The following is a 23792-nucleotide window of genomic DNA, read 5'->3' as shown; positions in this document are numbered from 1 at the left end:
CCAGCATTTAAATCATGTCCCTTTAGATGGCATTAGTTCAGCTGTTTCAGCTCAATTATACTTATAACACATGACGTACTGGAAGCAAAGCTTTGTAAGATTTATTCCAGATGTTTGCCACATGTTGTAGTTGTTTCTGAATGTGTAAATCACCAATGAATCACCAGTCTTTTATCCTAACCTTCTATTTCAAGTCTTTATAAAATCATCTTGCTTAGGAAACCTATGGAGTATATGTGAACTGCTGTTTACCTACTGGAGCCTGCTGCTTTAGGGGTGCTCTTATTTAAATTCTATGCAAATCTGTGAAGTCAAACATATCTGTGCTCCCCAGAGTGTCCTGCATTTCAGAGCATGTGTTCAGAGAGAGTGGAAGTGGAAGCAGCAGTGAATGAACACTCAAGCTGCTGCACACTGACAGAGCCACTCGGCACAGCTCTGTGAAATGTGAGTGCACACGGACGGCGTGTCACAGCGTTAGACAGTTAAAGCCTGCCAGCAGAGCTGCTGTTGTACTTTCACACAGCTGAGGAACCTCAGGAGAACTTCAAGGTAAGTTTTCTCCGATGCTGTTTGCTTTTCTTACATTCATGGGACTGCACAACGTATGACTAACAGAATGAATGAATAGTAATCTATTACATCATTCAAATATCATTAATGGACAAAGACAGTCATCAATGGAACAAAAACTCACTCAAAAACATTCTTAACTTCTAGTGAAAGCTAATGTTACTTCATTTTTACATTTTTACAGTCTACATTTAGATAATTTTGAACGATTTCTGTTGATCCATTCTTCATGAATTTTATGCATTTTAACACTGCATTTACAATGATGTAAATTGTTTTGTGCATCAGTGCATATGCATCTTCACTTTTGTTGATTTTTAGTTTTCTACATCATTTCTACTGTCCTTTACATTGTATGAACATTTCATGATGAATGGAACGATAGAAATGTTCCAAAATCATTTGGAATAAAATCTCTTTATATGAGTTCATTTTGCCACTCCTGTAAAGTTGCTATTTAGGAGATCCTTGTTTTCCCTTCTCCTGTAAAGTTACCATTTTGGAAATACAATGTTTTGTTCCAACATATTCACATATATATATATATATATATATATATATATATATATATATATATATATATATATATATATATACATACACACACACATATTTATAGTCTTTTAGAGTGAGATGAAAGTCAATTGATAATAATGTATTAATTATGCTGCATGTTCATTGTGCAGTTTCATACAGAGAAGACATATTTCACCTGGCAGACTATTTAAGGATTTATGCTTTACATGTCATTGACCTCTACTAATAATACATCTAGGAAGGAATCAGATTATATTACTTTCATAGGTGGAGGTGGACATACAAACAGGTCAGAAGAAGAGATGTGCTGTACATAAGGATGATCTAGGTAGAATAAAATAATAAAAAGATATTTTATTATTAATAAAATAATAATAATAATAATAAAAATAATTTAAAGTTGTCTTCTCACTTTGCGGACCCACACACACACACACACACACACACACACACACACACACACACACACACACACACACACAAATATATATACATCTCTTCTTCTGACCTATTTGCATATCTGCCTCCACCTATGAAAGTAATATAATCTGATATATATATATGTATATATATATATATATATATATATATATATATATATATATATATATATAAATTGATAGATTGATAGATATTCTACACATTCTGCCATTTCTAGACAGTCAGGGCAAGAAATCACACAGGATGGGTGGGAGTTACTGAGTAATTCACTGTAGTCAAAGGGTAGCAACAGATTAATAACAATATAGTAAATCTGGAATTTAAGAGGTTAAAGCAGGTTTTCCCCCCATTTTATTAACCTCATTAGGGAATTGTGTCTAATATTAATATTAATATTTTAGTAAGTGCTTTAATTGATTTGGTAAATACTGTAAAAAGGATCCCTGTAACCCTGAGGGAGAAGTGGCTTAGAAAATGTGTGTGTGTAAAAAGGATGGAGTAAATGAGATCGCTGATTAGTTTGAGGAGTTAAAAACAAAGGCTTCTGATTCTTGTACATATAGCTTAAAACTTTATTTGATATAGGAGGTTCTTTAACTGACAGTGGGTCTAGTCTACAACTCCTCACTCTCATGACTTTAGAACACAGTCAGCTTTCACTGATTTCCATGTCATTACTGAATAATAAGCCTTTGGATATGATAAGTTAGGGTATTTAAGGGGTTAAGCTTAAGGGTTTAATGTTTGTCATGCACGCCCATCTCATTTAGAGTAATGTCTTTAAAACAGTCATCAATTTAAAGGTGCTTCTGGAAACCAGAGGTTCTTCTCTGGATTCACTCCAAGAACCCTTTTGAGCACCATTTAAGAGGAAAGGGTATATCATTGAAGAAGTATAATGAAAGTCTTTATTATATTTATTTCATTTAAGCACATCATCACTGCTGGGACCTGTTTTTGGTGTTTTTTATTTTTTAAATAATTTTAAAATACCAGTTGTCTTCTCCATTGTGTGAAAATTTGATACTGAATGGATTAATAGAAATAATAAAATAAAGGAAATAAAAGGAGTAAAACCTTTTTTACATTCACTGACATTGAGGTTAAGCATGTTTTTTCCTTCTGTAGAGTTTCCATTTAGACATATGAGTTTATTTTTTTCCAACGGTGTCAATATGTCACAGACATTGTTGTGTTAACAGTACAGTCTAGGGCTCTAGCTGGGTAAGAACCCATGTATAGCGCTCAATTTTCTTTCTCTAGGCTCATTTTTGCTACTGTAAGCCCAATGTGGTGCAGTTCCACTTCAGTGTTTTTATTTGTTTTGAGTCCAGTTCATTGTCAGCAATGTTATGTTCTGTGTGCTCAAGTTTCAGTGAAACTGTGAGCAATGCAAAAAGCTTTATGGGAAAAAAAACCCTTTTTGACCTGAGGTAATATGATAGGGATTAAGATAGCCCATCTGATACTGGCTGAGTGTTTTTTTTTTGCCACAGTGTTTTCCTGCCACCTGAACAGGATCTTTATCTTTTTGTAGCGTACACACAGCACCATGCTCCAGAAACCATGGCCTGTTATAAATACTTTGCCTTAGGGGTGTCTGTATTATGTTTTGGATTATATATTCTTCTTCAACCCGAACATAATGTAAAAGCACTGCTTTTTCTTAGAGTGAAAACCCTGAGTTTTTGAGTCTCCTATGGCTTCATGGGCAGTCCGGGCCAGCAGGTGACAACCTCAAGAGATATGCTAAGACTTCTGGTGCCTGAGCTTTAACTAGTGTCAGGATTTTTGTTGGCAATTCAGAACAGTCATTTGGCTGTCAGAGTTGAAAAACAATCACAATTTTTGATTTATTTTCTTGGAAATGCCTAGGAGCTTTGACCCATTTACTGCCTGGTGAAGTAGCGGAAGGAAAGCTAATTAAGTGTTAGTAGCCGTCCCTATTCACCATGTTCTGAAGATGAGTAGGTAGCAAAATTACAGCTTTTTCCTTTTTCATAAAGACTTTGTATATAAAAAATACCTTAATGGGGCGTGGCCCTCTTAATGTTTTAGGAGTTCTTCTATGTGTTAATTTTCGAACACACAGAACATAAAACATGCTTTTACATAAAGATGTACCTTTAATCTACTTTCCGAAGAAATAAAGGTGCCAGAAGCTGCACTTTGCCCTAGGAAAAACACCTTTGCTGCAATTTCAGTGGATGTTCTTTTTAAAAAACCTCAGTAGAAGTCAAATAAACCCAAACATTTTAGACAAGTGAGAAAATTAGATTTAAAAAGATGTTATTCTATGTAGTAAGCATTTATTGCTTGGAAAAGCACTAATATTAGAATAAATACAATAACATTAGAACAATAAGTAGTGATTTTATGTATGTCAGTGTGTTCGGTGAACATTTCCAAACATCTCCTCATTGCAGCCCAGTATTGTCTGCAACCATCATCCAACATTTTCACTGTAAATATATGATGGATGAACTTCCTATAAGGAAGGTGAGAATGGGGTTGGTTGGCACAGTTTTAGTTTGATCATGTCTAGGTCACAAGAATTGAGACAAAATGATTCCCGTTTTGACCTACATAAATCCATTTTGTTAAGAGCTCTGAATGTTACGTGTTGGGACTGGTTTGCACAGATTTGAAGCAAGAGTGGAACTTGATTTTCTCCTCTCTCTAAAAAAGACTATTCATTACTGTAATCATTTTTTGAATTCTGGTATTGGAAAATACAGTTTTTCCGGTATTTTACTTTGATTGACCCCTTCCTAATGCAAATGGATTATCTTATATCTGATCTCCTCAGAAGTATCTCCAGAAAAGTGAATAACTTGACTGAAAATGAAATAAAGGAAGGCTGGTCTCTGACTTTTGCACAACATTGTATACATACACCGTGTGAATTGTTTGAACATTGTAAACTAGTATGTGTGTTTCTGCTACCTTCAGCATGTACAGATGCATTTGTGCACTTGTTAGTATATGTGGTGTGGTGTTTGTGTGAGTGAGGGTGAACACAGTGGTTCTTTATGAGTGCTGGTTAGGCCTCTGCCTGTGCTCCTGTGTGCAGGGTCAGGTGTCAGTGATGGTGTGAATGTAACACCTGTGTGCTGTATCGCTGCTGTGTGGGCTTCCCATGCCCTATCGACCAGCCAGGATCAACCTCAACACATCACAGATTCATCTCACACATCATCCATTGAAAAGGGGACAATTTTGTGCACATTTGGAGTTAAAATATTCTTTACTAATTTGAATACATACTAAATCACTGAGAGAATCAAACATTACTCACCTACAGAGTGTAACAACAAGAGAAATTATAGTGTCTATACACTCTCAGAAAAAAAAAGTATGACACTGTCACTGGGGCAGTACCCCACTTGTCACTGTGGTGGTACCCTCAGGGGTACATCCCAGTACCTTTAGTCAAGGCACATAACTGTACCAGAAACCACTGAAGTTATATTTTCTAAACTGTACTGACTCCACACACCCCGTCTCATCTCCAGGCTTTTTATTTTGTTGTTCTGATTTAAAACATTTGGTTACGAACAAGTACAAATATCTACATTTCCACTAGGAAAATCTCATGTAAGGTACACCATCGGACCTTAAAAACACTGTTGTACCTTTGAAGGTACACTTACATTGTTTGTACCTTGATGAATGAACCATGTACCTGCATAGTACGTTTATTTCTAACAGTGTAGTTCTGTATATGATGTTCTGTGTATGAGCCCTCATATTGGTATTGGTATTCACTGTCATACCCTGAGTTTAGATATCAGAATACATTCAGTACTGTAGATGGGTGATTAGCAAATATATAGTATAATTTACAGAATATGGTCTGATGTCTGTGAGAAAAGCAAGAAAAGTCTCAGACATGGTCCACAGTGTTCACAGCCTAAATTATTTGGTAACATTTTCTTTTACAGTCCCTATGTCTAGTTACAGCTACAGTTCTAGCCATTAACCGAGTAAATGTGGATGTTGTGTACAAGCTCTAAAGTGCTAGATAACTATTTTAAGTTACATGATCGTGAGCTCCAGTTTATTTAAGTTACACTGAAATTCCAAACTTGATGTTAGGTTATATTTTAGGTTCTAGACATCAGCTTGGTAATTATGAAATACCATCTCTAAAGAACCATGTAACCAACAGGTTTCATCTAATACGCTGATAAAGGATGTGGTAAAATAAACTGATGATTATTTGGAGAAAAAGGTGCTAAGTATAAACATATTCACTAGATTTCAGTGCAATGTCCCATATTTAAGCAGGAAAGTGAATCTCTAAATAAATCGTAAGGACCCATTAAAATCATAATAAGAGTCCTTGCTTTCTTTTACAGCTCAGGTTCAGTTGGTTCTATATAATATATATGTACAAACTATATAAGACTCATGTATTTGAGTGACTGCACTGCTTTTATATCTCATTTAAGTTGGTAAGTTTTTCTTATTTACATTTCTGCTTTACACAAATGTTACCATACAGTGTACTTTCGTAAGCTAAGTTTTCTCAAAACACTGAAGCTCAGTTTTTAAGCTTTTAGAAGTAGCTACATAATTAATTATTTTTTACAAGAGACATAATTGGAATAATCACAAACTGAGATGTAAAAGAAAACTCCTTCAGAGTCTTCAGAGTTACATACACTCTTAGACATATAGGTACAAAACTGTCACTGGGGCAGTACCGCTATTGTGATGGGGTGGTACCCTCAAGGACACATCTCAGTATCTTTGGCCAGAGGACATGATTGTACCATAATGCATTGAAATTATATTTTCTAAGGCATATTGGCTCCACACTCCCTGTCTCGTCTCCAGGTTTTTATTTTATTGTTCTGCCTTAAAACATTAGGTTAGAAAAAGGTATAAAAACACATTTTTACACAGGGAAAAACACAACCGAACTTTAAAATCAACTTTTAAGGTACACAACCAAACTTTAAAATCAATGCTGTACCTTTAAGGGTACATTTACATTTTTTGCACCTTGTTGAAGGAAAAATGTGTTCTGTAACAACAATTTTGAGAAAAACTACTGAGTTGGCAGTAATTTAAGTTATTTTGTTACAACCAAACTGACTACTCAGCAGAGATACTAAACTCTGTGGTCTCAGATAAAATCTATGACACTTTTCTCAGATCATTAAAGCTGAAGTGCTCAGGTTTCCTTGTTCCTACTGCACTCTACTTCAGAATTAGGTCAATGAACTTTGATCTGTGGAGATAAAAGCTGATGCAGATTTATTGAAGCCTTCGATTTAGCAGTGGTGCATGATGATGCACCACAGTGTGGAATTATGGTGGAAAGACTAGCTACTGCTTTAAGAGTCTCTGTTGTTTTCTGTGTAACTCTCATGCTCTTTTCTGCTTTTAGCCCCCCACTTTTGTTTACTCAGTCATGCTGTGGCAGAGTTACCCCTACATTCCTGCTTCAGAGAAGAAAAAATAACATGGGTCAACTTTGTTTAGCCATTGGCATATCAGAAAGCTTTAGTTGTCCCCTATGTAGAACCATGTCTAAGGCTGCATCACCTGTTCTTGTTATTGTAAATAAAAAATTGGCATCATGCGGCCCATTGTACACCACTGCCCCCACCTTTCCCACCAAATCCCTCCATCTGTCTGCTCTCCTTACCACAGCTCCTGATCCTTGGCCTTTAAGAAAATAAATGAGGGCTTGCTATTTTGCCGCTGTTCTTCTCTGGGCCTGTTTGGATGGCGCACATCTGCCCTGCAGGTGTCTGCTTTCCTTCCTCTTAACTGAAGAGAGTTACCGCAGTTACGAGAAGCGGGAAGCATGTTGCTACACGCCTTAAGACCCCTCTGATGAATGGCTGTCTGAGTACAGGGGAAAGTATGGGGTGCAACTGTCGTCTGTTGCTAAGGATTGGCATAAACCCTAGCCATTAAATCCTCCCTTAACAAAATAGGCTGTCTAAGCAGGTATATGTCTGTGGGTGTTTTTGATTGTTTTCTGCTTTGGGCTGCTTTCAGTGTAGTGAAGTTGTGTGTACGTTTTGGTAGAAGGAGGAATGCCCACATTTCTAATGACTTCTACAAATTTCTTTGAATTTTCATCAGAGGAAGTCTATATATGCAAAATTTTCTCAAGTGTACACAAGCAAATAGTAGTTTGGTCATTGCTGACTTTGCAAAAGTGGCCTAGGCCTAGCAATAATATTTGTGTATATGTTTATTAAAGGGCCCGTATCATACGTTTTTCATTTCCCTGAAGTCCACTTATGATGTTTGCATGATTTTATGAAGCAAAAACATTCAGAATTCATTTTTACATGACACTTTATAACCTCTCTTAATTTCTTAAAATGCAGAGTGTAACTGTGAAATTTTAAATAGCAATAGCAGATATGATTGATAACTATTGCATTGTAGCTATTGCATGCCACACAATGTTACCCGGCTGGCCAGGTTAACCAGGATCTCTGTGGTCTTATCAACTTCGGTCAGTGATTTTCCATCATGGATATCCCTTTGAGAGCCTCCCAGAAACATTTTCATTGTGTTGTGTTTTATTTCCATTGTGTTGTGACTGGCTGTGCAGTGTTTCTAGAGTTGCATGTATTTTCTATATTTGCAGTGCATCTGGGAAACATAATTCAAGTGTTGTCATGCTGGTAAAAGTGTCTTCTGAATTTGTATTGTGTTTATGAGCTTGCAGCCTGTTTTTCATTGTACTATGCATTAGCTCAAGTCGGCCATTGTAAGCAAACAGTGCCTTTAAGATGGGCATATTGAAATGAGCTCTGTTCTGATTGGCTGCCCTGTGTTGTGTCTCATTCAAAAAAGAAGTCTGGGCCAAAACATTTCTTGTTACTTTAGAGTGAACGGGCAGAGCTGAGCTGTTGTAGGCTGGATAGATGAATATATGTATGCAAATGTTTGGACACCCCTCATCAAATGCTTTGTAAATATTTTGTTGACTTCCTAAATGAAAAGAAATGAATACAACATCTGCATGGAACAAATTTAAACACATGATTACCATTTCTTTGCTGATTTTAATACATGTCAAGAATAATAAATAAAATAAAATGTTGCACATATGAAAGCTTGGCCACAACGTCAGCTACCTCAGTTATGTTATTTTTTTACTGTCTAAGAGCTTATTTGACTCATTCGCCTTAATCTGAGTCAGGTGTAGACAATTTCAGAGCGCAATAAATGATGTGATCCTTCAAACCTCTCAGGCTGTTGTGCTTATGCTCTACCATAATTAGGCCATCCAGGCAGCTGACTATTACAAAGCAAGACAAAACTTTAGACTGTGATCTCATCACAAAAATCAATGTTGGAAGTGTCCGAAAATAACATCTAGATAAGCCAGAGACATTTTAGAATGAAGTTATGTGGTCTGATGAAACAAAAAATTGAACTCTTTAGCAACAATGTGTGTGTGTGTGTGTGTGTGTGTGTGTGTGTGTGTGTGTGTGTGTGTGTGTGTGTGTGTGTGTGTGTGTGTGTGTGTGTGTGCGTGTGTGTGTCAAGAGAAAGACTGTTAATTGGTTGTCTTAGTAAGTTTTAATTGAGAGGGTGCCTAAACTTGCTAATATTTTTTTCAGAATGTTAAATTCGGCTAATAATAATATTTTAATACAAATAATAATTGTTCATTAAACTTGCAGAGTGTGTCATATTTAAGTTTGTGCCATGCTAAGGTGTTGAAAAACAGCAAACAGTGTAATTTGACCAGGAATGCCCAAACTTTTGCACACAACTGTAAACATCTTGTTTTTTGTGACCTCACAGCAAACAAATTATAGTAAAATGTGCTGTTTTTCCAGCTAAGTTCATGTGTATGGACTGCATGCACTGGGATTTTTTTTTTTAATTTATCTTTCTTCATGTACTATATCAAAATTTCTTGAAAAACAGAAGGAGAATTCTTTTTGTTTCATATAGGCCTTTTGGACCAACTCTTGGCTCATTCCATGTTTTTTTCTGCTTTTGGCTGCTTTCAGAGCACTGAAGTTTGTGTATATTTTTGTAGGAGGGGAAACAGTGTGCGAGCATTTGTTTTCGCACAGTCCAGTGTATATACTGTACATATTCTGTCTTTGCTAAACCCTGCAGAGTTTTTCCACATTCAGCTAATTATCTTTCATCTAAGTCTGACACTCTGAAGTCTTAAGCTCAGGACTAATGTCAGTTAAATATGAAGCCACTGCTTCAAAAATGATACATTTTTTAAAAATAATAAATGCAGTACACGTCTCACAGTCAGCCCTGTTGAGTTCCTACATCTCCCAAAGTTTTCACTCTGTCAGCCCATAGTTCTGTAAGTGCAGTCACTGGAGTAGCTGCGTCATTAGAGCTGGTATAAACCCAACCATGGCTTGACTTGACAGTAGCCCATAGAGAAAGACAGACATATGAGCGACATTCCTCCACAACCCAGCCAAGAACAAGTTTTGTTCAGTCTTCCACTGCTACAACGTCTCTGTATGTCAGCACTTTACAGCTGCACTTTTTTCTTAGGTGGATTTGCCCTGTACATGCAGAATACCTATATTGTGCATGGTCCAAGTTTAGTCCTTTAAATAAATATACTCTGGCTTTATGATAAACCTGTCAGAGTGTGGCATAGCAAATAGTGAATAAAAGGCCTTCAAAGCAATCTTTGTCCATACTAAAGCAGCCTTTGTCCAGGATATTTTGTTGTTATTTGTCAGTCAGAATATATTTAACATACGGTTAAAGGAATAGTTTGGCAAAACATCTGCCTTCCATAGTTTTCTCCTCACCAGAAGTACACCCCTTTTCCACATTTTACTTATAAGCATAATTAAAAATGCATATCACTCTCTCTGCCTTAACTCTAAACAATACAGCAATACTGTATGCTTGAATATAATTATGAACAGCTAATGTTCTTCTAAAACCTAGAAACAAGCCAGTCAATGGAATCTTTATCCATCAGTTTCACATTAGCTTGATTAGAAATTTCCATAGATAACTCATTATGTCGACAGCGATGTTAAGTTCTTGCTCTTTACCAGTCATAATTGAAGTTGCACCATCAGACGATGCAGGGAACACACAAACAGGTGCAGATAATACATATAGACTTTGTGTTTTAAATCCAATGTGTGGAGTTAATATTTATAAAACAGTAAAAAGTTACATTACATTACTTCTTACTTTTTACATTACTGGTACATTTGGGGCAGTCATGGGCTGGAGGTTAGGGAACCGGTTCGATCCCTAGAGCCAACAGTACATGACTGAGGTGTCCTTGAGCAAGGCACCTAACCCCCAACTGCTCCCTGGGCAGTGCGGATAGGGCTGCCCACCACTCCGGGCAAGTGTGTTCACTGCCCCCTAGTGTGTGTATACTCACTAGTGTGCATGCGGTGTTTCACTTCACAGATGGGTTAAATGTGGAGGTGAAATTTCCTCGTTGTGGGACTTATAAGGGTCACTTCCATTGTACCACATTACCCCCAGCACTGCTAACAAAGAATAAAAGCCCAACTAGCAACAAGCCCACTACATACTTAAATCATGGCACACTTGACTCAAACTCTTTTGAGTTGTTGAGAGTTGAGAGTAAAGACTTTTTTCATTTGGGGTGTTTTCTGACACTGTATGACGTTATTTATAAAAATAGACAAGTACTTTGCATAGCTAAAAACAGTATTAGCAGCTATCTGACTTTCTTCAAAAAGAAGACAAATGGTCAGCTATGTTTTTTCCTTTTTCTTTGTATCTAGTAGCAGTATACCAAAATACTGATTTAGTAACTGAAGTAAATGACAACTGTTCTAGAAATGTTGACTTAGTATCTCAAAATAATGACTTATTTTCAACTACGTATCTCAAAATAATCACTTCCATTGTCATAATATTGAATTATTAAATTGAAATAATGACCTACATCAAAATAATGATTTATTATTTCATTATAATGACTTATCATCTCTAAATAATCAATTACTTTGTTGTTTTCAATAATTAATTTCAACATAACATCTCAAAATCTTTAGTCATTCATTTTCAATGAATCAATATTTAAAGAAAATTAGTACATTTGTAACTATTTTGAGATAAGTCAATACTTTACTGGTGGTTGGTTAGTGTAGTGGTGTAGTGTAGTAACACCTCTGCCTTCTACACTGTAGACTGGGGTTCAATCCCCACCTGGGTAAGCACCCTACACTATATCAATAAGAGTCCTTGGGCAAGACTCCTAACACCACCTTGGTCTCCCAGTGTAAAATGATCAGATTGTAAGTCACTCTGGAAAAGAGTGTCAGCCAAATGCTGTAAATGTACTTTAACACACTACTGCCAAAAACAGAGAAGGAGGAAAAAATAAAGGAATTTGGCGACAGTGGCAAGGAAAAACTTAAGATCAAGAGGAAGAAACCTTGAGAAGAACCAAGACTCAAAAGAGGAGTTCACACCGAATAGCAAAGCAATAACACAAGAGCAATATGAACAGACAATAAGGTTTGACTTTTTGTATAAAATATTAAAACACAGTCATGGTTCATGTCACTGTGTTCAGCATTAATATGTTCAGATGTATTTATGAAAATCAAATTTCTTTGTGGTCATTTCCAGCAGCCCTCACACTGGGCCGGAATGAATGGCCCTCTGAGTCCCCGGCGGGAGCCTGTGCCTGATCTCTCCTGCCTGCAGCATTACAGCGAGTGGCTGGCCTGCAGACATGAAGCTAGACTGCTGCCCATGAAGGAGGATCTCGCCCTCTGGCTCAACACAATCCTGGGTAAGAATGTGAGGCAGGTTGTGTGGATATTGCTTCTGAGGTCAGCCATGCCTTTTCCTTGTAAGTTGGATTTAGAAAGGAGTAACTGGTTAGCTTCTACCTGGAGTGTATATTTGGATGAGTTTAGCACTTGCAAACTTGCTTTTGCTTGCAAATGTGTTGTAAAAATCAAAAGGGCTTCTGAAGGTCACGTTCAGTGAGGCACAATGTTAAAATATGTGCAAAAACATGAACGTGTGTATATAGACCAGATGTTCACAGTGATGATGGACATTTTGGAGTTATTTGAGCTCTACCTGACTGAGACCTGGGCCAGTAAGAATCCTCTTATTTGGATAAGTGCATGGAAAATAGCCAAATGAGGTGTGCCTATTATTATTATTATTATTATTATTATTATTATTGAGATATGTCTAGAAGCATCACCAGATGTACTTACAGATAAACTACTACTGCTATTACTACTGCTACTACTACTACTACTACTACGACTTAAAATAATAATAATGACAGCAACACTTTTCTTTCTGTAATATTTAGATGTATCCTAACTCTAAAGTGGACACAAACCATAAATTAAATCCCTAGCTCTGTGATACTATTCATATTTTTGTCAATACATGCCTTAATCCCTGAACCTTGTTAAGACTGTAGTGACTAATATGCAATAAACTGTTGTTAAATGAATACATAAGTTATGTAATTCAAAAAGGAACCATATGTGTGGGCATACACACTGGCCTTTAGGCTTAAAGGGGCTAACTATAGACAAAAAGACATTTTCAAACACATGCATGTCATAAAATAGACTATTCCATGACCTGTATCAGATGATGGGGAATAAAGGTGCTTTCAGATAGACCTGATAATCTGAATTCCCTAAATTCCACTAAGCGTAGGATCAATGGAAAGACATCTGCTGGTATTCTAAAGAGCAGAGTGGCTTTCACAAATAAACCAAGACATGTCAGTGCCTGTATTGGTCTGGATGCTTTGACATGAGGCCACGTTAGAGGTTGAGGAAGCCAGAAGGTGACACAAACATTATTCTAGAGAAAATAGCAGAATCATAAAAGCAACAGAGCTGTGGAGAAATCTGTGGAAAACGTATATGAGCTACCAGATTTATACTTACTAGCCACTATATCAAACATACCTACTTTGCGGGTAGATGTTATAGATATACATATAGAAACCATAGCTTATTTTTTTCTATTCGCAAGCGGTGTAAGTTGTCATCTAGCCCAGACGTGTCTAACTGGGGACCTTCTGGCCTATTAGTGTTTACCTTCATCCAGCCCTCTGAATTCAGTTGATGAAGGCCTTGCTGATGAGCTGAATCTGGTGTGTTTAATGAGGCATTGCCCTGAAACCTGCAGTGTTTTGGCCCACGAGGATTGGAGCCTGACACATGTGCTCTAGCCCTTCAATGGTGGTCAGTTTAAAGGATCATTGTTGGCTGAATATTTTTTGTTGGCAAACTGTTCTGAACCCAACAGTGATACTGAGGTGTGTAAAAAACCCCAGCAACACTGCCAGAATGCAGAAATATATATTCAGTCCACATTGCATTTTGAAAAGTGTTCAGAACAGTTACTTCTACTTCCATACAATTACGATTGAAAAATTAGCAAACAGCGAACATGTTCATTAGATTCTAAAGAGGAATTCAATAAAAAGCTTGATGAGCTGTTTTGAGGGCTAAAAGGAACAGTGTGTTTTTTGAACACAAAGTAGAAGAGCAAATATCAGCATGACAAAATTCAAATATATTTTATTCATATGCTATAGTTTTTGATGAATATGCACATAAAAACTGCCAAGCAATTAACCACTGTGACCAATTAACCAATTAACTGCCATGTGATGTCTGCACTCTCACTTTGAATTATGCTTTGAAATGGCGCTATATTACATCCTTCATGAGGTTGAGTAAAATATATGTATAAAAAAAAATTATGCAGCATCAGATGGGCCACACTCCGTATCTGCATGCCTACAAAGTAGGGCACCTATATGGTAGCTGGACCTGTTAAAATGGCAACTCCATATTTGTATTTCCATATTGGATTATTAAAACTCTACAGGTTACTAGGCAGCTGCTAGGACACACACAAACAAACATCCTTAATCTTTCTCACCCACCTCTATATCTCCCTTCCCAATATGCTCTTCCTTTTCCTGGATGATCTCATGGTGCTGGTATGGCCATGTGGAGAGAGCAGACCGCAGGAGAGCACTTAGCTTCATTAGCTTCATCTCCGAGGGGAGGCGGCTAATGACTATCCGCCGTCACCCTATACATTGGCGTCTCTGTTCGGGCCTGGTTTTGTTGTGGTTTCCCTCCTCCTGCACCATCTGAACACCCCCCTCTCCTCACTCTCCCCTCTCGTTCCTGCCACCTAGTTACAATGTGTGTGCATTTAACACCCAGGCACTGGAATGCATCTGCAGGCCCATGTGAACCTGGAGGGGGGGTGATGCTAGCAGTTAGTGTATTTAGAGGATGTTTCTGAGCACCTGCGAGTTGCCCGAGGCACAGGAAGAATGCTGTGCTTGGTAAAGAAAGAAATAGGAGAGGAGGAGTAGAAGAGGGAAGGATTTAAAGTGAAGAAAAACAACCACCGTAAAGGTTTTCACAGTACCGCACACTGAGCAAACAGCTTTTACCCTTATCTGGAAGTGTATGCACTCTTTATAAAAGTTCTTCGCTTGGACATGCAGCTCTGAGAAAATCTTTTGTACTTAAACTTATCACATCTCTTCTGCAAAAACAGTGCTTTAAATAACCATTCAATGTAAGCCTCTAGAACCAAAAGTTGTTTTTCAATGGCATCACTCCTTTATTTTTAGGACTGTAGGCCTACACCGAGTATACCTAGTTTGCCTATTCAAACTACTATTTGTTTATTTTCAGCATTGGCCAAACCCAGTGCAATCGCACTGTCCCATCCACACCACATAAAGCTAAATTAATGTCATGATTCTATGATTCTTTATTACATTTAACTTTTGAGTTTTTAAGATTTGGTTGTCTGTCAATATCTAAAAAAACTATATACTCCTGACCTCCCCCTGCCCCCGTATAACCCAGAAGGATATGAGGTTTAGATGATGTGTGTGTGTGTGTGTGTGTGTGTGTGTGTGTGTGTGTGTGTGCGTGTGTGTGTGTGTGTGTGTGTTTTGCGATGCCAATATCAGTATTTCCGAATACCTGTATTCCTATGGACTATATGTCTATCAGCTCTAGGCCAAAGTACTTCCCATGACCCATCTCTGACCTCCTCATTGTCCTTCTGCCCCTCAGGCATGAATATAACAGCGGAGAACTTCATGAACATGCTGGAGACTGGTGTGGTGCTCTGCCAGTTGGCTGAAGAGCTACAGGAGAGGATGATTCTGGCAAGCAATGGCAAGGTGCTTAAAACACTCAGTATATGAAGGATTTTGAAGCTTCCATTCTTAATAATAAAGGTTTTTGGGAACAATGCTAGAGAGGAACCACTTTGGTTCCCTAAAGACCCTTCAATGGATGGTATTTTTAAGAACTATGTTCACAAACGAGAAGAACCATTTTGAAGTTTAAAGAACTTAAAGGTTTAAAGTTCTATACCAATCATGTTTTCATATAACCATGCAACCAAGCCAATAACCATTTCCAAACCTTTGTTTTTTTATTAATGTATGTCATTGAAGGGTACAGCGTAAAGCCCTTGTCATACAACCATCCATCAGAAAAGGTTGAATTCTTTTGTTGGATGGATGGATAGATGGCTAGATAGATGGCTAGGTATTTGAATGGATGAAGTAATACATGATCACAATACATTAAAAATATAGAAGCCCATATCAGCATCCTGTGACCAAAAACATTTTTTTTGTAGAATGTGAAATAAACTTGGAAGCCTAAATCTAAATTCCTCCACAGATATTATTTTGCTATGAATCTGCAGCCCCATATACCACATGGGTGGTAAAGTTTTATTGGCACAATCTGACATGTGAGAATATATAAATAGAATTTTGAAGCATATAGAACTGGCCTTTCTCTCAGCCCCACATCGAGGAGATCCTCGAGGTGTGTTATTTAATGGTTCTGGAAGCATGCCATGGCTGAAACATGGTGCACTAAGGAATAGAGAGAATAAAAAGTCCCTGGCAGGATTTATCCTCCATCTTATGAGCCATCTGTGTGCCATTCACTGTGTGCCTCTTGACCATTGCCTTATTTTTCTTTTTTGACTCTACTAAAAAAAAATAAGCCTTTACTTGAAGGCTACCTGGATAGAAACTTTACAATGCATACATAAGCATTAAACAACATTTAAAAAGTAAATTAGTATTAAAAAGCAATGACATAATTGAAAAGCATAGTGAATAAGGACATTTTTAAATATCTTTTTAAATGCTTAAGTATCATGAAGTCCATATGCAAGTATCTTTCAAACGAAGAGTTATAAAAAATATCTGATAAGCGATAAAGATGAAACATTTTAAATATTTAGAAGAAAGGATTACATGGTCATGCCTAACGCAGAAATTGCTCTGCAGGAGCGTAGCTCTCCACAACCAGGGTAGGAGACTATCATGTTAAGAGAATTTATTTTAATGTTTTATTTTAATCTCTTGTTATAAATATGATATTAAATGTACAGGTTATACATCCTTTCCTTATTGGTTACTGTGTGTTCTGCAGACTTTCGTCCGGCGTGTGATTCGCTGGACAGCTGGTGCTGCCCCTGGTTCCTTTTTTGCCCGGGACAACACAGCCAACTTCCTGTACTGGTGCCGTAAAATTGGGGTGGGCGAGTCCCATCTCTTTGAGTCAGAAGATTTGGGTGAGTAATTACAAATTCATCCTTCTGCAAGTCAAACGCACACATAGAATAGAAGGATAATACTTTTCACTAAGCTACTCGTAGCCAATTTTTGACCATGATTTCATTTTAACAGATAATAACATTTATTCTCCTTAAATCTTTGCACTTTTAAAGAAAACTGGATATGAATACCTGGCAACTAAATTAAAAAAATATTTAAAACAATCACAAGTGAGAAATTTAATTAAAATATCTTGGAGTGTTGGGGAAGTTATATCTGTCCAGGCTCTACTGACTCGTTAATATTGAGAAGAACATCAGATCAATATAGCAGTTAGCAGTTCAATCTGTCAAAATGGTGTAGCTGAGGGATGCAGTGCTGTGCTACAGAATATTAAATAACAAATCAAATATTAAGAGTAAGCTTTAGGCCAGAATGCCCCTTTAAACACTAACATCAACCTTTTTCCTACCAGCATGTAGTTTGTTCCTTTGAAGAGGAAAATGAGCACCCATAGGTAAATAAAGTTTGTTGCCCAAGTCACAGTCGTTCATCTGTGGTTGATGTTTGCATTTTGCTTGCTACCATCATCTCAGCCCAAGCATTTCCACATTTCCTTATTCACTTATGTATTCAATGCGTTTCTGTGTGACAGAGTAGAGTGCATCAAAGCCTCAGTGTGTTAGAGGATATGTCCATGTATGGTGCACTGAATGTATAACACTCTCAGCATGTGAGAGCCTTGGTTTGCAGCCCTGCACAGATAGCCTGAGCATGTGTCAAAGTGAGTCAGAAGTGTGACTGCAGACTCATTTACACTACTGAGACATCTGCCGCTGCCAGAATCCCTCTTAAAGGAACAGTTATAAATCAAACTCACACACGTTGTTTCAGACACTGCTTCATATTGCTATCTGTAAAACTACAGCACTATGAAGAAGTCTGAGACCACCCTCATGATGGCTAGTAAATACAAGTTATTCATCTTCAGGAGATATTTTTGATAAGATTATACATAAGATAATACGTTTGCATAAAGAAGGGGAAAGTCAAAGGAAAATAAGTGAAAAAGCAGAAACTATCAAAAATGATAAAGAAAAAAAAAAACGGAGAAAATGAGTTCCTAACAAATGTACAAGACCTGGTAGATAATAAAAAACCAACACCATGAGATAAACAATACACAGAAAATCAAGCTCCACTTTTTGCTTCTGACCTGAAAAAAATCCACAGACACCCATCCTTCTTCCACAACTCAGAGCTGTGGGTGTGAAAGGATGTGTAACTGTAAAGAGAAAAGGAAAAAGACAAAAAAAAGTTTGAGGATCAAACAAAGAAGATGTTGGTGTTTTCAGAACAATGGACTGACCACCCCAAAGTCAAGACCTCAACATTATTGAATGTGTTTAGGAATACTTGGATTGTTAGAAGCAGAAAATGCAATCAATGTCTAAGACTGAACTCTGGATGTGTGGAAGAATATCTTTGAAAAGTTGAAAGCAAATCTCCCTAAAATGAAAATTTAAAATAAAGCTAAATGTTGAAAAATATGACATAATTTTTTGTAATTGAGGTTTCTGTGCTATGTTATATATGTTTTCTGCTGACAAATTAATATAGTTTTAATGGCCTTTTAAGCAGGAAACTGGATAGACTAAAGGTAGTAGCTGGCTTTTGCACAGTACTGTATATGTTTATAGATTTGTTAGAATGCCATCCAACAAATGACCGCTGGGATAGGCTCCAGCACACCCTGTGACACAGAAGAATAAACGGCTTGCATAATGTAGTCACTAGGACTAATTTAAATTTATGCTCAAGTGAGGACTTGAGCAAAAATTTTATATAGTCCTATCATAGTGAGCAAATAGGGTCCTCACAAGTATAGCACTGCAAGAACACACACTCACACACACACACACACACACACACACACACACACACACACACACACACACACACACACACACACACACACACACACACACACACTAACATTATGGGTTGTTTTCTCCACAGTTGTTTTTTTAAAACTAAAAGAGCTGAAAAATTGCCTTTTGGATACGGAAGTTAAGGTTAGGGTTAGGTCTAGGGTTAGGTGTAGTATTATTTATCTACAATAACACAAACATCAGTAGAAACCTATGGACGTCCTGATATGTATAGCAAGACAAATGTGTGTGTGTGTGTGTGTGTGTGTGTGTGTGTGTGTGTGTGTGTGTGTAGAATGTCAGAAACCACAAAAACAAGTCTGAAGCAAGTAGTCATGTAGTTTGTGCGGTGCTAGTTGGTGGATTATAAGCTTTCATTGCCTACATGTATCTACATTAGCCTTGTAGCTCCATTGCAAAACTAAGGAAACAAACTTCAGATTCCAAGCATAACTTGGGTCATCATTTGTGGTGAAGACAGACATTGCATAAATTTTCCATTATCACTCATCAGCATGATCTTATATTCCTTTTTCTCTCTTTCTCTATTTCTCTGTTTCTGTCCTTCTTTTTAATTAAATACCATTTAAATAATATATTAACCTCAATAGTTTCACTTGTTTTATTGGTATAAACTCCAGGGCATTTGCCCTGCAGACAGAGAGAACTCTCTCTCTCTCTCTCTCTCTCTCTCTCTCTCTCTCTCTCTCTCTCTCTCTCTCTCTCTCTCTCTCTCTCTCTCTCTCTCTCTGAACTCCACAGGGAGCAGAGCTGAATGGCAGTGCAGTATCTGTAACACTCGGCCTGACCCCCTTGGCCCCTGCTGTCACTGCATTTGTGTGATGAAAAATAGAGAGAAAGACAGAAAACAAAGGAAAAGGAGGACAGTGCTGCTAGGTCAACAGGAAAAGAAAATGCTTTTGATCAGACAAAAGAAATGAGTAGACACTGGAAGAGGAGAAGCAAAGATTTGATATTGAAGTTCCTCAATTCATGTGTAACCAAAGAAGGATGAACACAAAGAAATGGAGATCCAGAAGCAAAGTAGAGCAGTTATTTAGTTTTTATTTGAATAGTCCAAAGTCCTCTTTTCTGTAATTGGCTATAAATAGACTCATAGGTCTTATTTTAGCTTTACAGTCATATATAAAAACATTGGTTCTTTGTTTAGTTAATTTTCTGAATAAAAACAACTCAAATATGTTTAACATATTGGAAAAAACAAAACATAAAATCTAACATTTTGCACAGGCCACACTTTATGTCTTATTTTCTCCTAATATGTTAAATAAAATATTAAACAGTAACACTGTGTTTAGAATATGATCTTATTTTTATTTAAAAAAAAACTAACAAAACAAGAAGTTTGACAAGGGAGGTGCAAACTTTTATGTATGTAATATGTGTACATGCTCTATACCGTCGCTGTTGTGATGAAACCTCATATCTCTGAAAAGCTAACTTTTGATGATTTCACTATGAATGGATGTTAATGCAACACATTTTTGACAAATTAATAACAATGAAAGCTTGAGATACATTCTAACACTTTACAGCGCAAGTCAATATGTTCTTATTTTCACCCACACTTGGGTTCTTGGCTTAGACATGATGTCAGGGAGATCAAGTCATTTATATCCACCTGTTCAGCCTACAGGAGTGTTTCAGCATAGGCTGCTTTTTAAATGAGGCAGAATATATTGGTCTTAAAGGTGTAATAACAAAAAAGGGACAAGAACAGGTTGGAAAACAGTGATGCAAAAGTTATTATGACTGATTTTGGTAGATAAAACAATGCAAATATCATAAATGGGCACAAATAGTGTTTTGGTATTGGTACTAAAGGGCCTGTGTACTTCTTTTTCATTTCATGTCCGTTCTTTAAGTTTTAAAAAACTTTCTCACATCTCCTTAAGAGAAAATGTTTTTTAAAAACATCCATTGGATGTGCGAGGATCAAATATGATTCTTTTTCAGAACCTCTTCCAAGAAACCTTTTCAGCACCTTTATCTTTAAGAGTGTAGATCTTTCCACTGATCCACACGTGTGCAGCTGTTGTCCTGATTTAGATGTTTGTCTGGTCTTTCTGGGTCAAGGTCATAAATTAGGTGAATATTTCTTGTCAGCCACTGTTTTCATTTAATGGTATGCCCTCATATTTGTTTACTTTGAAGACCTCCTTTGCAAATGACTACCTACTTATTTATGAGCCATCATTAATCATAACATAGTACACTTGGTTTAGTTTCTTAAGAAGTCCTGCCTGTGTTAAAACCTCATTTCACCAGAAATCACACGCCAATGGAATACAAACTAAAAACAAAACACTTCAGTTTTAATGTTCTAAGTGATGGATTTAAGACAAGTTTCAACACAGTTCAGAGCAAACATGGGTTAACTTATATGGGAATCATCTTTTGCTTGCACAACAACCTTATCCAAACAAACATTTCCATGTTTGTTTTGTACGTGGGTTGCAAAGCCTCAGAAATGAGGTGGAGGAAAACGTATCTTTTAATCTGCACAAGCACTTGGAAGACTGTGGATGATTAGAGACGCAAAATAGTCGGCAGTCCTCAGCTTGCCCATGTTTTTCTAAAGATATGTGCCTAGTGCCTCAGGGAAATGGGCAGATCTTGAAAGACAGTAGATGCTTTTCTTCTTAATTTGGATATTTCATGTCTTATCACCTTGGGCATCTCGACCTGCGATTGATTGGTACTTCTTAAGCCTGCTCATTGTCAGTGCATTAAGAAATGTAACTTGGTCCATCATTTTTTGTGTGCAATGTGCTTTTTGTAGACTTCTGTGTACTGAGATTGAATTTAGTCATTTAAATAAGTGTGTGTAGCTATTATAGTAACCTATATAGAGTATCAGTCATGTTGTAGTGTTGTTCAAAATCTTAACATATATGAGTGGCTTCATGGCTAAACACATTACAATTACATTATATAACTTTCAAGAATGTTTTTCATGATAAATTAAATTGGAGTGGAGACAATAGTCCTTTGCTACTTCAGAAAATGCATTTGTTGCCTAATTTTACATTAAAGCTTATTATTCTATGTTTTGGTGTGTTATAACAATGTTATTACAATGATATTACATAGCAGTACAATAAAGGCTTTGATGAAGTATAATCTGCTGGTACTATTGAATTGAGAATATAGAAAATTCAATACAGGATTAAACCGTAAACATTTCAAGTATCATACCGGCTTGAACACAGTATATTATTTTAGAAATTACAGACATGATTTATGTTTATAGTATATATAACAGATCATTTGTTTATTTATTTATTTATTTATTTATTTATATTTTGGTGGTGTACGATGAGGTAGTGTGTGGTGTTATGACCGATAGGTAGTACCAGTCCTGGCCCAAAGGCTGTGTATAGTTCCATTTTACATTAATATGAATTTGGCTGAGTGTTTGACTAAAAATGCTAATTAAAATGTGCTGGAATTTCACTGAACAACAAAAGAAAAAAAAGAAAACTAAATAATGTTCCATCAGGTTCATAAATATTGATCTTTAGAAAGGAAACTCTGTAAACTTCATTACAAGTCGAGTGGCACTTCTTTGTTCCAATCGCATGCACTTTCAAGTCAAATTGTTGCTCACTGATCAATGTTTGCATGTTTTGTCAGTTCTTCACAGGCATCCACGCAATGTATGCTTGTGTCTCATGCAGCTTGGGAGAATTGCCTCAAAGTAAGAGATCAGCCTTTAAAGAGACTTTTTTACGGTATTTAATAGTGATGCTCCACAAACTGATTACACATTTCTCACAGATACGGAATCGATGCGCCAGCACTCGTCAAACTGGAGAGAGAGCTTGAGAAGGAAGAAGATGGATCTCTCTCTCCATCCATGTTCTTTGCCTCACCGTTACCATCTCCCTCCTCTCCTCCTCTTTTCTTCCCTCCTGCTCCATCATCACCTCCACCTTCTTCACCTTCTCCTATCCCTACCTCCATCTCTCCCTCCACTCCACCTGCCTCTCCAGCCCCATGTCCTGCTCCAGCCCGGAGCCCCTCCCCTCCTCCCTCCCAAATCCCTGAACCTGTCACTCAGCTGGAACCTGAACCTGAGCCTACCTCACCCACTCCCCCCTCACCTGTCAAAGCGTTCACACCCTCCAAACGCCGCCTCAGCAAGTCCAATGGGAAAAGAAGCGCAGACTGCCTGCTGGATGACGCTGTGAGTGAAAAGCAGAAATGGTGCTGCATGTTAGTTTTGAGTTATTTGATGATGATGAAGGTCTCTTAATGTGGAGAGTGGGGGTGGAGTAGAACTGTTATAGAAATGATCATTTTCAAAATGTGTCAGTCATCCACACAAGCTAGAAAGTTAGCTCGCTCAGTCTTACTAGCAAACTAGCTACCTTAGTTCTACCTTGATCGGCTAAGTGCAATGCAGCAACTACATTCATTCACTCATATAAAGTTAAACACGTTGAACTTTTTCGCTGAGCAGCAAAGCAGATTTCACCACACTGCAAACCATCGTGCACCACATGATGTGGCCAAGCTTACCACTAAAAGGAATAGGATGCGGTGAGGTGAAGCTGCAAATGGACACTTTCAATCAATGCCACATTTTGTTTATAAGCAAAAGACAGTATGCTTTGTTATGATTTGAAATTTATGAAAAGTTCTGTGCATGTCTTTTTTCCATCTTGTGGAAAGAACAATTATTTTTTGCC

The 23792-nt window shown here is 37.2% G+C and overlaps 1 protein-coding gene across 2 annotated transcripts in view; it reads left to right on the top strand.

Moving 5' to 3' along the window:
* Positions 1-370: 370 nt before the first annotated feature.
* gas2b (growth arrest-specific 2b) overlaps positions 371-23792 on the top strand; it is a 40149-nt gene continuing 16727 nt past the window's right edge. Inside the window, exons 1-6 of one of the 2 annotated variants that reach the window (XM_017703525.2) lie at positions 371-552; positions 12163-12325; positions 15633-15742; positions 17022-17163; positions 22735-22798; positions 22879-23287. In XM_017703525.2, coding sequence (XP_017559014.1) covers positions 12181-12325; positions 15633-15742; positions 17022-17163; positions 22735-22798; positions 22879-23287 — 870 coding nt within the window. In that variant the 5' untranslated portion in view covers positions 371-552; positions 12163-12180. Of the gene's footprint in view, positions 553-12159; positions 12326-15632; positions 15743-17021; positions 17164-22734; positions 22799-22878; positions 23288-23792 lie in introns of both variants that reach the window. The other variant, XM_017703524.2, reaches the window with a different exon arrangement.

This window comes from Pygocentrus nattereri, chromosome 25 (assembly GCF_015220715.1).
Source record: "Pygocentrus nattereri isolate fPygNat1 chromosome 25, fPygNat1.pri, whole genome shotgun sequence".
Taxonomy (NCBI): Eukaryota; Metazoa; Chordata; class Actinopteri; order Characiformes; family Serrasalmidae; genus Pygocentrus; species Pygocentrus nattereri.
The sequence above is the reverse complement of the archived record's forward strand: the minus strand, read 5'-3'. Positions and strand labels throughout refer to the sequence as shown.